This window comes from Equus quagga, chromosome 11, assembly GCF_021613505.1.
Source record: "Equus quagga isolate Etosha38 chromosome 11, UCLA_HA_Equagga_1.0, whole genome shotgun sequence".
Taxonomy (NCBI): Eukaryota; Metazoa; Chordata; class Mammalia; order Perissodactyla; family Equidae; genus Equus; species Equus quagga.
The window spans coordinates 96,008-109,822 of record NC_060277.1 but is presented as its reverse complement, the minus strand read 5'-3'; the positions used below and the strand labels follow the sequence as shown (position 1 = coordinate 109,822).

Here is a 13,815-nt window from a genome sequence, read left to right as displayed (position 1 = left end):
CCTAGACTAATATTAAGAGAACAGCTTTCAAAAATCCCAAAGGGCAGGCCACTCTCGTGGCCTAGAGGTTAAGTTCAGCCTGGCAGCCTGGGTTCAGTTCCCAGCGTGGACCTAGTGGTTAAGTTCAGCCTGGCAGCCTGGGTTCAGTTCCCAGCGTGGACCTAGTGGTTAAGTTCAGCCTGGCAGCCTGGGTTCAGTTCCCAGCGTGGACTTACACCACTTGTCTGTCAGTGGTCATCCTGTGGTGGGAGCTCACATACAAAAAAAAACCACAAGGGGAGGCATGACCCCACATCACCTTGAGTTCTCTGAAGCAGTCAGACAGGAGAGCTGAAGCCCCTACTGCTTGTAGATATTAGTTTTAGATTTTTATCAATTTATTTTTCATTCTACTAAGACAAGTGATTATACAGATTTGACTGTACTGTTTCTTCCTTGAGTTCATATTTAAATTGGGAGTTCTATAAAGGAATCAACAGATTTGCAAATGGATGTTTAGTAACAAACATTTCATTCATAACATCAACAGAAATATCATTTGTTAGAAAAAGAAATCTTACTTAGACCTACTGTGCCTTTTTTTTTTTTTTTTGCTGAGGAAGATTCACCCTGAACTAACATCTGTGCCAAGCTTCCTGTTTTGTATGTGGGTTGCTGCCATAGCACAGCCTCTGACAAGTGGTGTAGGTCCACACCTGGGAACCGAACCAGGGCTGCTGAAGCAGAGCATGCTGAACTTAACCACTAGGCCACAGGGCCAGCCCTACTGTGCCTATTTTTAGTTATTAGCCCACACCGTACTTCCCATACTTAAAAGGATCCATATCTCTTCCCTGTATTTCTGTTAGGCCAGACAATCTGAATTCAACACCTCATTCCACTATTTCTCACTGCACGTAAATGCAGGGCTCAAGGTTAAAGCTGGAACCAAGACCTCAAAAGAGGAATTAATCTAAAAAAGAGGTGCTTCCCATTAGCATCAGCCCCATTTTAAATCTCCTCTGAGAAAAAATGAACACCAAGTGTGAAAACAAATATTTCCGTTCAGAAGTCAAACTCACGTAAACTGATTAGTTACCAATAACCACTGGGTGATGGGTGTGGTTAGAGCGTGTGACATGTCTCCTTTCAGCTCCCCTGGTCAGCTATGCCCTATGTGAGGTCACCCCTCTGTAACCTGGCAGGCAGTGAGCATTCAGCTGAGCAGCTGGCTTAATTCTGTTACAGGCCCTCGTATTAAGGCTGTGCAGGTCTAGCTCTCTGCATCTCTACCTACAGTAACTATTATTATTCCAGTTCCTTCTGAGACAGGAATTAAAGAACATTACATCATCTGTCATTTAGTCTTTAAAAATAATTGCTAATTATGATTAAACAATTATAAAGACAAGATCATTTTAATTATATTTGAATTATTAAGTAATTTTAGGAGCTATATTCTAAACTGGATTTTTATTTATTTGAATCCCTCTTTAGTTTTCCAAAAATTCTTAAGGATGACTCAGTCAATTCTTGTTTTTTCTTGTTTTCTTTTGTTACCTACAAAGATAATAAGTGTAGTTCAAATATCTTTACAGATATCAAGAATGCATTTATCCTTCAAGGTCCCAAATGTGAATGGATTTGTGCTACGGAGGGTGAGGATGATAAGTTCCTATGGCTGTCCGTCCTCCAAAATGCAATCAGAAGCAGTATGGAGAAGTGAGACGGGACCTAAAGAACACTGCTGGGTGCCAACTGTCCCTCATAGACAATCCAAAGACAGACAACATGTACTTTCTGTTCCAGAAGATGCAGTAAGAAGCAGAATGATTATTTGTCATGGATGATGGCAGGGTGAACTTGGATGACCCGTAAGCTTCCTCTTATCTTTTAAACCTTATCATCTATGCTCAATTATATGAAATGTACAATAAGAATAATTTGAGTCCAAAATTTTGAACCACTTGTTTTGGTAGTTATTTTTCATGGACAGTATTATTGAGTTATCTGACTGATGAAACGTAAGACAGAACAAGGATATTGTGTATTTAAAGTTTTGTTTTATGATCTAATGAAAAATAAAACCAGACTGGAAGGTGTTTCTTAAATGATCAGTCTAGAGAAATATTTTAAGTTGTTGGTGATTACCAATCATCTTTAACATTTTCATGAAATAATTATTGATTGAAAAATATTTATAAGAAATATAAATGGCAACTTACTCAAAAACTTGTCACATATATCCTTATTATAAATGTATCCCTCCAGAGAACATTAAAAATATACCACTACAAAGTACTAAAACATTTTCTGCAATTTTTAAAGTGTTCTTTGGTTGCAAAATTAAATTCTTAGACTTTCCAAATAAGCAGCTTTAAAAATTTGTGACATTGTTAAATTAGAAGGCTATTGGGGAAAAAAACTTTAAAACAAAGATAAATGGAAACCTAGCAAAACTTGCCTGTAATGGAGTTTAGCTGAATAAAAATGAAGAAATTAGGACAATTCTGTTTTAAAATAGAGAAACAGCAACAGAGGTGTTGAGTTGTTTTCTGGGCCTTTAAATCCTTCATCTAATTATTTAACAAACTGAAGCCATAACTTCTTAGCCACCTGGAAACTTTAGCTGATGTGTGCAGCAGTGATAATGTATTTACTTAGTTAATAGATAAAAGTTCTATTAATCTTGGAAGCTTTTGGTTTTTAGTTTCCTTTTTGCTTCATGTTCTCCTTTAAAGTAATCGAATTTACTAACTAGTACGGTCTAGGATTGTGAACTAGGCTATATTAAAGATTTTGTTTTTTCAACAACAAAAATAAAAATTCTAATTCTTAAAAATTTAAGTTTTTGTTAAAAATGTACAAAAGTTAAAATACTGGGCTGTTTTATTAGTGTAAAATCACAGTTCTGATTCTGTTATGATATATCCATGCAGCTTAATAGCTATGATCCCAGAGAGAGAATAAACCATTAAAGGGAATATCTGCTATTAGCAATGAATGCAAATTTACAAATGTGATCAAAATCTATTTATCACATAATATAAAACAAATCCTAAGAAAGTAAATCACCTTGAATAGGGCACATTTCAGAAACTCTTTGTTAATAGGAAAAACCTGTCTATATGGCAAAAGAATGAGTGACAAGATCATGAGTGAGTGACAAGAATGTAAAGTGGAATCTTAAGGAATGTCACTTATTCTGTGAATCATTAATGTCCTCAGAAGTTTTAAAGCATATTATTTGAAAATAATCTCTGTATAAACTTATGAGCACAAGCTTCTAATTGAGAGTTAGGTGCATAAATCACACAAAAAGTGGTGATGTTTCCAAGTGGACAGAACTTACATTGCTTGTGGTTCAACGCTTTGCTGTCACTTCCGGGGCAATTAAGGAAGCCCTGTCTTCAAGCTATTTCTCAAGTTTACATGGCTGCTGCTGAATTAAAATCTCACACCCAAAGATTTTAAGTCACTGATAAAACTGATAAATTTTCACAAGGAACACTTAAAATCTGACCCCCAAGTTGGAAGACATGGAAAAGTCTGAAAGTACCATGTGACTTTTGAAGAATGTTGATTACTGCAGAGCTTGTGGTTAAAGAATGCCTTATCCAATATAATTCTCCCAAATCAAAAGCTAAATAGGAAAATCTCATTTTAAAGATTTTTACAAAACAAATATACATACTTTACGTAAAATATTAAACCTAAAAGACAAATTGACAGTGTATTAATTTTGTCTCCTTTTGCAAATATTTCTGAGTCTGTGCTTGAGATGTAAATGAGAAGCCTATTCTGTAAATCAAATCAGTATGAGGTTTTGGCCACATAAGTCCAAGGGACCAATGTTATGTATTCCTGATGCTATGGAATAATAAGGGTGGGCAGTGCCAACAAACACAATATACCCTCCAGAAAAAGTCATCCTGACCCTTTTATTGTTGAAATTAAAAAATAAAAGATACTTAAATACAATGGTGAACATAAAGGGAAAAACAGAATCATAAAATTTAATATTGAATTAAGCAGTGAACTGAATGTCTGGGTCTCCAAATTGACTTGAACTCAACACCGCTTAAAAATGGGCATGTTCACAGTTAACGGCAATTGGCTTATAGGTGAGAGAATGGTCGAAGTTGTTCCAGTTGAACTTCCAGGGAAATTCTCTCCTCAAGAACATCCTGAAAAAGATGCAAAGCCAAGTTATGTCTCAAAGTATATAGAAATGAAGGCACATCTAACAACAGCTTTCATCAAGAACAGAATTTAAATTTGTTAAGAATTATATTTTAAAAGAAGACTTCCCTTTAGAAGCACAGTTTCTTTGTATGTATGCAATATTAAAATATGATCTTAATTAAAATCCTTTTCCTATTATATAAATCAGGGTAATACAGTTTTTTGGTTAAATTATTAGAAAAGCCAATGATGGCTATTCATGCATGAATGTTGCACAGAGCTCACGCCCTGCAGTGGCTGTAGATGAACTGGTTCATACAGATTCTTGCCCCTGGTGATTACAACCTATCACATTTTGAGTTTCAGTTTCACAAAGCATAAATTTATTTTGCAATCAGAATTTCTAATTACTGTTGATTTTGAGCGGTCCTTTCAGATAGCCAGCAAATTCTAATTTATCTACTTTCTTCTTTTTTCTTTTTCTCCATCATACCAATAGTATCATGTTTTAACCAGAACCACCTCTTCTTATTTGGTACCATACTTTCTACTTTTGGTTCTCAGAGATAATGAGAAAAGTGATTTTTAAACAGCTCCTATATACACGTTTCTGTGATTTTCCTTAGTTCCTTAGAAAAACAAGCATTAACAAAATTTTCATCTTCAAGGTATGGTACTAGCAAGCTTGTCCTTAGTTTTATAGTCTTCCTTTACAGACCAAATTAATAACTATACAACAACTACAAGTATCTTCTTTGACAAAGAATTATACAAGAATATCATTCATTCAACAGACATTCACCAAATGCCTAACGTGCTAGGTTTTGGGGATAGACATAAGACGGTTACAAGTTTATCTAGGATAGTTCCTCTGATGTCTTGGCCTAAATATTAACACGTCCCTCCCTCTTGTCTCTCAAAAATATCTTCGTTTGGACAATATGTTATATGGTCACCCTAAACAGAAATGACTATGATTTACCCTCAACCAATTCAGTTTAGTCGGTCAGAGAGACAAATGTGCCACAGATAATAATTCCAGGACAGTGTGATAAATGCTAGATAAGGAATATGAACAAAATGTTATAGGAATGAACTAATTCTGTATTCATTTTACATTTCCAGGGACTCTTTTCTCTGCAATCTTTGTGGTTTACAACTGTGCTACTCAAACTGTGGCAAACAGTTCACTAGCATCTCCATCACCTGGAAGCGCATTAGAAACGCAGAATTCTCAGGTCCCACTCCAAATGTTATGAATCAGAATTTGCATTTAACACGACCCCGGATTAACTGTATACACATTAAGGTTTGAGAACCTTATGAGGCATGAATGCTTAATAATGTTGGTGAACCATAAAGATTCTGGCTAATTTTTATTCATAGCATTCAAAGAAATCATGGCTAGTAGTAAGTAAAGAAAACAAACTCATTCCTCTCCAATAGAGAGGACATGAGTATACACAGGCCTTAAGCACCATTTCTACTTAAGGCTAGTCTTATCTTTTCCACATGGAGGATGATCTAAATTGCCCCCACCTCTCTTCTTTAGATCTGTTTAAGTCTCTTTAATAAAACTTGAGTTGTCTTTGATAAAAAGATAAGCAAATAATACTCAAATCATCTTAGAATTAAATCAAGTGCAGAGAGCCATGTCTGTAACCTTGGAGGTACCTGAGGTCACATCTCTTCTCTCGGGTTTCATTATGAAAGTTAAGGAACATTATAGGAATAATGATGCCTTATATGTATGTAGGATAAAGCAATCATATCAGAATTGAGTATTAAAAATTCCTTTTAATATTAAAAGATTCAAAGTTGTATAAAACATTCTAGATACACATTTCTCTGCCACACTGAAAGTTCCATAGTAGCAGAACTGCCGGATCATCTCTAAGTTCTAGTTCAACTCTGAGATGCTCTGAGTCCACGGAACTTCCCAAATAAAGATTCAGAAACCACAGTACCTTTAATTGTTGCTGCAATTCACTGTTCAATCTGGCCAAAACTGTGTTGGTTTCCTTATTGCGTCTAATGGATGCCTGAATAGCTTTCTTATCTTTCCCAACAGACCTGAGAAGATAAAGAGGGCAAAAAAACATAATCTTGATTTCTTATCTTTAAATTCTCTCCATTCTTCCTTGATCTATCTCTAAACCCAGAAAAAGGAGCATCTTTTATCTTATTAGCATAGCTCAACCTCACTTACTCAGCTTCAATGGTCAACCAAAAGTATCTAAGCTTCAGAAGCTTAATTATTGTTGTTATTGTTTTTATTCTTCTTCTGTATAATCACCCGAGATTAAGTTAGTCTAGAGCAGGCATCAGCAAAATTCTATAAATGGCCAGATAGTAAATATTTTAAGCTTTGCCATATGGTTTCTGCTGCATATTCTTGTTTTTTGTTTTTTTTCTCTCTTGGTCTTTTTCTCTTCTCCTTTCTCTCTCTCTCATCTTTTTTTACAAAAATGTAGAAGCTCACGGGCCTTAGAAAAACAGGCCATGGGCTGAATCTGGCTCATAAGCCCTAGTCTGCTGATTCTTGGTTGACAACAACCATAGTTATGACAACAACCATAAAATGTTACTCTACACTACTAATTTTTAAAAAGTCTGCTCCAGCGTTTGCAATAGAGTGTTAAAATGGAATTGGAACTCAACTTAATGATTGAAGAGAAAAAACTGGGAATAATATTTTACCTACTCATAAATAAGAAAACTCTCAAGGAGGAACCAGTGTGCCCATCCTTTCTTTCAGTTTGGTACTTCTGACTGCTGGGCTTTGGTCCTTGCTGTCACATGTGTTTAGGAACAGCTGTGATTACCTAGGAATGGACGGCTGTGATGCAAGAACAGCAGCTAAGACACCTGTCTTCTGTGTATGTTCATCGACTTCTGGCCTTAATTCATCTTCTGATTTCAATCTTCTTCGAACAGGCTTAGGTGGTGGAGCGAGAGGGGTTGTGCCTTTGCTCTAGGAGACAAGAATCCATCAGTAGTGAGCATTTCTTGAAGACATGATGGTCAGTCAACACTGCCAACATCATTTGCTTCCTTCAAGCCACTTATTCTCCAAAAATTAAGTCACTTGTCCTACTTTAAAACTCTTTTGGTATCTGTGGCAACAGCTAACTTGAATTATAATGGGAAAGGACGCTCCTAGTCAATATCACAATTGTGAACGTACCTAGTATAGAATTTTTTAAAAAGGGTAACATAAACTCCTTGAGGCCCAAATCTGACTTGAGTGTAATATTCACAGTTGTAACGCAAACATGATACATGTTCAAGAAAGATAAAAGGGAGTCTCCAGAAATATATATCTGTCATCACCACAGGATTTCCTACTCAAAAACACTAAAATATATTATCTTAATGAATAAAACAATTTATAAAGAAGTGGAAAGCTAGGCAATTCTTAAAAAAACCGTCACTAAGATGCACAGTAATTATAACTCTTGAGAATGAGTGGACATTTTGATGGAAACTGTCAATCTACCCCCAACAAAATCAAGTATGGTATTTACCATAACCTGATTTGACCTGTTAATAAATAAAAACAAGTGTCAACGGCCACCTCTTTGGTTAAGTGCTATTTTTCATTTGTTGTGATGAGCTGACAAAAATAAAATTCACCATTAAAAAAATCATAGAACTACTAATGTAGTAAAAAATAAAGTGTCCAGAAAGTAGAATTTAAGCACTTTCAAAAATACATGCTGTTTTAATAACTATTTGGAATGTCTGGATGATAACACAAAAAAAAATTAGCAAAATTGTTCTCTCAATGGGAAAGTGTACGCATATCTGTAATTTACGTTGAAGTGCATAAAACAGGTAAGAAGGATTGATACAGACAGAAGGATGGAGACATACATGATAAAACAAATAGAATGATGGAGAGATACATGACAAAGCAAATATAGTAAAATATTAATGGTGCAATCAAGGTGTGGGTTTATTGATGTACAATGTAAAATTCTTTCAATTTTTCTGTATGTTTAAAAATTTTCATAATAAAATATCGGAGAAAAAAATTATCCCTAAAAAAGTTGAAGAAAAAGAACACAGAGTATAATATTAACCTTAGAGGTTTGATAATTTCCCCCCATTATACTGAAGACTGCAATAAAAGAAACTGAATTTTGCTCAATAAGGAAGTTCTACTTTATAGATTTGGAAGAATGTAATAACCACATAAACTTGGGAACTGTGGCATGTACTAATATAGATGACAGACTATCATCTAAAATTTTTAAATAGGCAGATCTTGTTTTGAGATAGACGAAATACATTACAGTTTATTAAAGGCAGTGGAATGGGTTAGATAATCTCAAGTTAACTTTATTTCTAACATTTTTGTCATCTTTAAAATCTTATGAAGTAAAAATGATCTCATATAATTTTTTACATGTACCAAATGATCAATATTATAAAAGACTTTTTGTGTACCACATTGGTGGGAGCACTAGCAGCGGTCTTTTCTTCAATTTTACTATCTGTTTTGGCAACTCGAAGAGAACTTGCAGAATCAGAAGCTTTTTCAACCTAGAGATGAACATATTATTGTTACTAATTATATATAAGTAATATATAATGATGCATAGATGTATGTAACAAATCAGAGAATAAAATGTTAGGAAAATATTCATAAGAAATCTGGGATCAAGATGAGAAGGAATTTGAGAAGATCTTGTAAAATGACCATTCTCTGGCTACTGAAGGGCAGGAGGAGGGAAAGTGCTAGATGGCTGAGGGGGTAGGGGAGGCTGAGGATGCAGCTGCACACTGTTCAGGAAGTTCTTGTGGTTGGGGGAAGGGATACGTCCCCCAGGGGAGTGAATACCAGCACCCTGTGCACACCTTCCTGGAGGTACAGCCCACTTCCCCAGCTCCCCAGGGCTATCCAGAAAGTTACAGACTTGAAGAAGTGGCTAGGAGAGAATTTTTCATGGATCAGATCTATAAGAAACCTTTATCTAAATTATGCCAGTCAAATAAACATGGATTTTTGGATCTGTTAGAGAGGCTCAAGATGGGTTGAGACAATCAGAACAGAGATTTTAGAATTCCTCTGATCCTTCCAACTCCACATTTATGTTCAGTGAGGACAGACGTCCCTCAAAAAGGTCTTGCCACTAGAACTAAGCAGTCTCCTGAACACGGTCTGCAGAGATTAAATTTCAGCATCCTGTAGTCTGGAAGTCTGTCTAAAGTCACTAACGTGACTTACTCTCATACAAACTGAGTGCAGCCATGGTAACCACAGCCTCTTCTTATGTCTTCACCAAATCACACCACCAGATGCTCAGCATCCAGATGCAGCCCCTTCTTACTCCTCACCAAATCACACCATTAGATGCTCAGCATCCAGTTGGAGCCCCTTCTTACGTCTTCACCATATCATACCACCAGATGCTCAGCATCCAGATGGAGCTCCAGAACAGAGCTTCAGCCAGGGCCACAGGGCTGTTTATCTTTTCACTCGACGGCTCCCCTCACTCAGATTCTGTTTCTTATTCAGCATTACACTGCAACCAGCAGGTGTCTGAGGCCAATAAACAAGCTGAGAAGCAGTGACCTAGGGAATACAAGTCCTCTGGAAGCAGCAGCAGACATTTCACTCACTGATGTCACCTCTAATATCTGGTCTTTTAGGGGTTCCTCTGTTTACAGACAGGCTTATGAGCATGATGTGGAAAGAGATTCCCAGCAGAAAATTGGATAAGCCCTTGAAAACTGACCGTCGAGACCTCTGGATGTTTCTCAGTTTCATCATCTTGTTGTTCATTTACATTTGATGCAGCAAATACTTCAAACTGGCTGAAATCTGCAAAATTTGGTTGTTCTGGTATCTGCTGAGGTGAGGTACTAGTGTGAGTTATTAGGCCATCAGCATCCACTGGGCGATGTACAACGGGACCAGGAGCCTATACAATGGTTTAAGACATGGGAACAAACATTTTATTGACATATGTGTCACAGAGTAGCCTTCTTTTTCTCTGAAAATATATTATAAACATACTCTATTTTATTATCTCTAAATTCAGGGAGTGAGCTACAGTAACATTTATATCTAAAAACTACAGGTGAAACGCTAAGACATTAAAAAAAAATTAAGATGACAAACACCCAATACAAAAGATACTTTTACAAAGTTCTTTCTGCAAAGAAAGTGCACAGAAGGAGAGGGGAGGGTCCAGTCCTTCTCTCTGATTTTCCTCTGGTACTCATCTTTTTCTTAATTGGGCTAGTACATAATGGTTTATTCTTTAAAAAGTATACTTTTAAAAATGTTTCACTGTGTTTCTAAAAAGGTTATTATTATTATTATTTTTTTGAGGAAGATTAGCCCTGAGCTAACATCTGCTGCCAATCCTCCTCTTTTTGCTGAGGAAGGCTGGCCCTGAGCTAACATCCATGCCCATCTTCCTCTACTTTATATGTGGGATGCCTACCACAGCATGGCTTGTCAAGTGGTGCCATGTCTGCACCCGGGATCAGAACATGTGTACTTAACCACTGCACCACTGGGCCAGCCCCTAAAAGGTTATCATTTTTAAAGTGTGAAAACTAGTGCTCTAACTCCTCCCTCAACACTTCAGTGCATTTCCCTTCAATTTGTCCTCCATTCCTTGGCCAGACCAGTCCTTCTACTCAATTGAAAAATACATTATTGAGTATCTCCTTTTAACTAAGCACTATGCATATGATAGTGAACAAAACAAGGAAGATCCATGCCCTAATAAAGCTGACAGTCTAGTGCAGGATGAGAGGTGTGTAACAAGGAATTAGAGTGTGAGGAGCTTCATGACGAAGTACAGGATGCTACAGGAATAAATCTGAAGTCTCTTCCTTGCTTACATTTTAAAGATTCTCCATTTCCTATAAGAAAGTCTACCCTTTTAAGTGTGACATGAAGATACTCTGCGCCTCCCCACCTCCTCAGCTTCCTTTCCCGCCACTCCAGTTGTACTGAACTAACTCGTTTTCCCTTGAAGAACATGCCAGATCCCCTCACATCTCTATGGTTTTGTGGATGAGCATCCTTCTGGTTGGAATGCCCTCTCCCTAAGAAATACAATTTTATCTGTTAAGCCTCTGCTTAAGTCTTACTTCCTTCATTTTACTTATACCTTTTCAATGTGATCTCTGACTTTACTAGCCAGTAAAGCTGTGCCAAAGCACTGTATAAATACATCTACTGTAGCACTTCTTTTATAATTGTTGTTTATAAATCTGTCTTCCTCCCTAGACAAGTTCCTGAGTCAAGAGACCAACTCACTGAGTTTCACAGCTTAACCCCAGTAAAAGTACTTTTCCTGGCAGTTTAGATAAATACTGGGATGCTCAAATTTCAGTATCTTTTATGATTTAGAAACCATATTTTTGACTGCAAATACCCAACTTCATTTTAAGAATGTAACTGAAAAAAAAACAACCAAATTTACTCATGTAAAAGACAGTCAGTCAGTCACATGAAACTAATAGCTATAATCCAGAATCTATCCTAGAATAATATAGTTTCATGCAGATCAGAACAGTGTCAACCTGGCAGGGATGCAGAGGTCATCTAACACTTCCTTTACAGATGCAGTAACACAACCAAGAGGTGCAGTGAGGTCACTCTGAGTCACTCCTAGATCCAGTACACAAATGGATATTCCATTCTCCCAATCCACTGTTCTTTCCACTAAGCCCTCCTTTGTTAACAGACATTATTATTTGGTTTACTTTGAAGCTTCTTTCAAAAAATAACTCAAATTATTATTGGAATTCTTGTCTTCCAAAAAAAGACAGCTTCCTTGAATTAAATGCTCATTTAAGACAGACAATTAGGTAATTCTAGATCTTCAAAATAATTCTAGAATAGAATCAATGGACAGTTGATCACGGGGACTGTAATAACTGATGTTTAGTAATGAATAGTTGGAGAATTACCTGTGAGGGCTGTGGTCTTGGAGGCACTGCAGGAGGATGGGCAACAACTCCAGCCTGTTGTTGTCCTGCGTGAATACAAGTCTTCTTTTTAGTAAATATGTAATTACTTTGCTAGTAGAACCAAAAAGCTGAATGTGATCAAATGATAAAGATTTCTAAGAATGGTTGGTAAGTATTGGAAGGCACATCTTACCTTGTAAAATTGTCTACATGTGACCCAATGGCCAAATCTCATGGCCTTTTCTCAGACCTTATTTCTCTTGTTCTACTGCACGAGCACTCTTGACGTGCTCCCCACTGTTTCCATAATATCATAGATTATTGGTTTCCCTCCCATATTTCTGACTGCTCGTTAGCTATCAAGTATGGAAAGTTCCAAATTTTCATTTAACATTTTATCATTTCTGTGTAAATGATTCTCAAATAATACCTCGATCTTTCTAAGCCCACCAGTCCAATTATTTCTCCTTTCCTCATCATTCCAAACTCAGAATGTGCAAAATAGAATGTCATCGCCCTCTGTCCTAACTTTCTTACTTGGATCAACGTAATAAGAACACGATCAGTTACATAAAAATGGAAAGCTTGGAGTGAGTTACAACTCCTCTCCTCTGTCAGCTAACTTAAGACTTAGCTTTCCCTCCTTGATATCTTCACATCGTTCTTTTAAAATTTCTTGTGGCATCTCTGAGGTTCCCATCTTTAAGAAAAAAAGTCACTAAGAAAAAAAATTCTCTCTCATCTGGTATCTTTTTTTTTTTAAAAAAAAGACTGGCACCTGAGCTAACATCTGTTGCCAATCTTGTTTTCTTCTTCTCCCCAAACCGTTCCCCCACCTCCCCGTACATAGCTGTATACTCTAGCTGTGAGCGCCTCTGGCTGTGCTACGTGGGATGCTGCCTCAGCATGGCCTGATGAAGCGGTGCCATGTCTGTGCCCAGGATCTGAACTGGTAAAACCCTGGGCCGCTGAAGCGGAGTGCACGAGCTTAACCACTTGGCCCTGCATCTGGAATCTTTTAAAATTCAAAATTTTTCTTCAGATAAATATCAAAAAATAAGACATAAGAGAAATTAAAATAAAGTGTTTATGTCTTTAATTAACTTTAAAATCAAATGACAATATATAATATGCTTCTCTGTCACCTACTGTGGTGGTCTAGTGGTTAAGATTAGGCGCTTACTGCCATGGCCTGGGTTTGTTTCCCAGTCAAGGAACCACACCACTGTCTGTCAGTTGTCATACTGTGGTGGCTGCATGTTGCTGTGACGCTGAAAGCTGTGCCACTGAGATTTAAAAAAATACCAGCAGGGTCACCCATGGTGGACAGGTTTTAGCGGAGCTTCCAGACTTAGACTAGGAAGGAGGATCTAGCCACCCACTCCTAAAAAAATTGGCCACGAAAACCCTATAAATAGCAGTGGAGCATTGTCTAATCCAGCGCTGGAAGGTGAGAAGATGGTGCAAAAAGACCAGGCAGGGTTCCACTCTGCTGTCCACAGGGTCACTAGGAGTTGGAATCGATTCCACAGCATCAACAACACTCCTACCTGTGGTGACTGTAAAGGTCCGATTCATATCTAGAGATGATGATCTCGAATGAGAGGGCTGCGGCCTGGGAGGGGGAGGTGGTGGTGCAGTGTTATCAGGCGAGGTTCCTGAATGAGACCTGCAAAATTCACCCTGTTACATTTGGTCACGCTACTGACA

The 13,815-nt window shown here is 37.2% G+C and overlaps 2 protein-coding genes across 21 annotated transcripts in view; one reads left to right on the top strand and one right to left on the bottom strand.

The window, feature by feature from the left end:
- Positions 1-13,815, top strand: part of ECT2L (epithelial cell transforming 2 like) — a 103,380-nt gene that overhangs the window by 72,103 nt on the left and 17,462 nt on the right. For 15 of the 17 annotated variants that reach the window (XM_046674385.1, XM_046674386.1, XM_046674387.1 and 12 more), the window contains one exon: positions 1,578-2,821. In XM_046674385.1, coding sequence (XP_046530341.1) covers positions 1,578-1,705 — 128 coding nt within the window. In that variant the 3' untranslated portion in view covers positions 1,706-2,821. Of the gene's footprint in view, positions 1-1,577; positions 2,822-13,815 lie in introns of those variants that run through there. The other 2 variants (XR_006890473.1, XR_006890472.1) reach the window with 1 other exon arrangement.
- REPS1 (RALBP1 associated Eps domain containing 1) overlaps positions 3,902-13,815 on the bottom strand; it is a 79,399-nt gene continuing 69,485 nt past the window's right edge. For all 4 annotated transcript variants that reach the window (XM_046674398.1, XM_046674399.1, XM_046674400.1 and 1 more), the window contains 7 exons: positions 13,656-13,774; positions 12,106-12,170; positions 9,909-10,094; positions 8,617-8,712; positions 6,990-7,138; positions 6,132-6,237; positions 3,902-4,166 (listed from right to left, as the gene is read on the bottom strand). In XM_046674398.1, the coding sequence (XP_046530354.1) occupies positions 4,098-4,166; positions 6,132-6,237; positions 6,990-7,138; positions 8,617-8,712; positions 9,909-10,094; positions 12,106-12,170; positions 13,656-13,774 (790 nt within the window). In that variant the 3' untranslated portion in view covers positions 3,902-4,097. The remainder of the gene's footprint in view (positions 4,167-6,131; positions 6,238-6,989; positions 7,139-8,616; positions 8,713-9,908; positions 10,095-12,105; positions 12,171-13,655; positions 13,775-13,815) is intronic.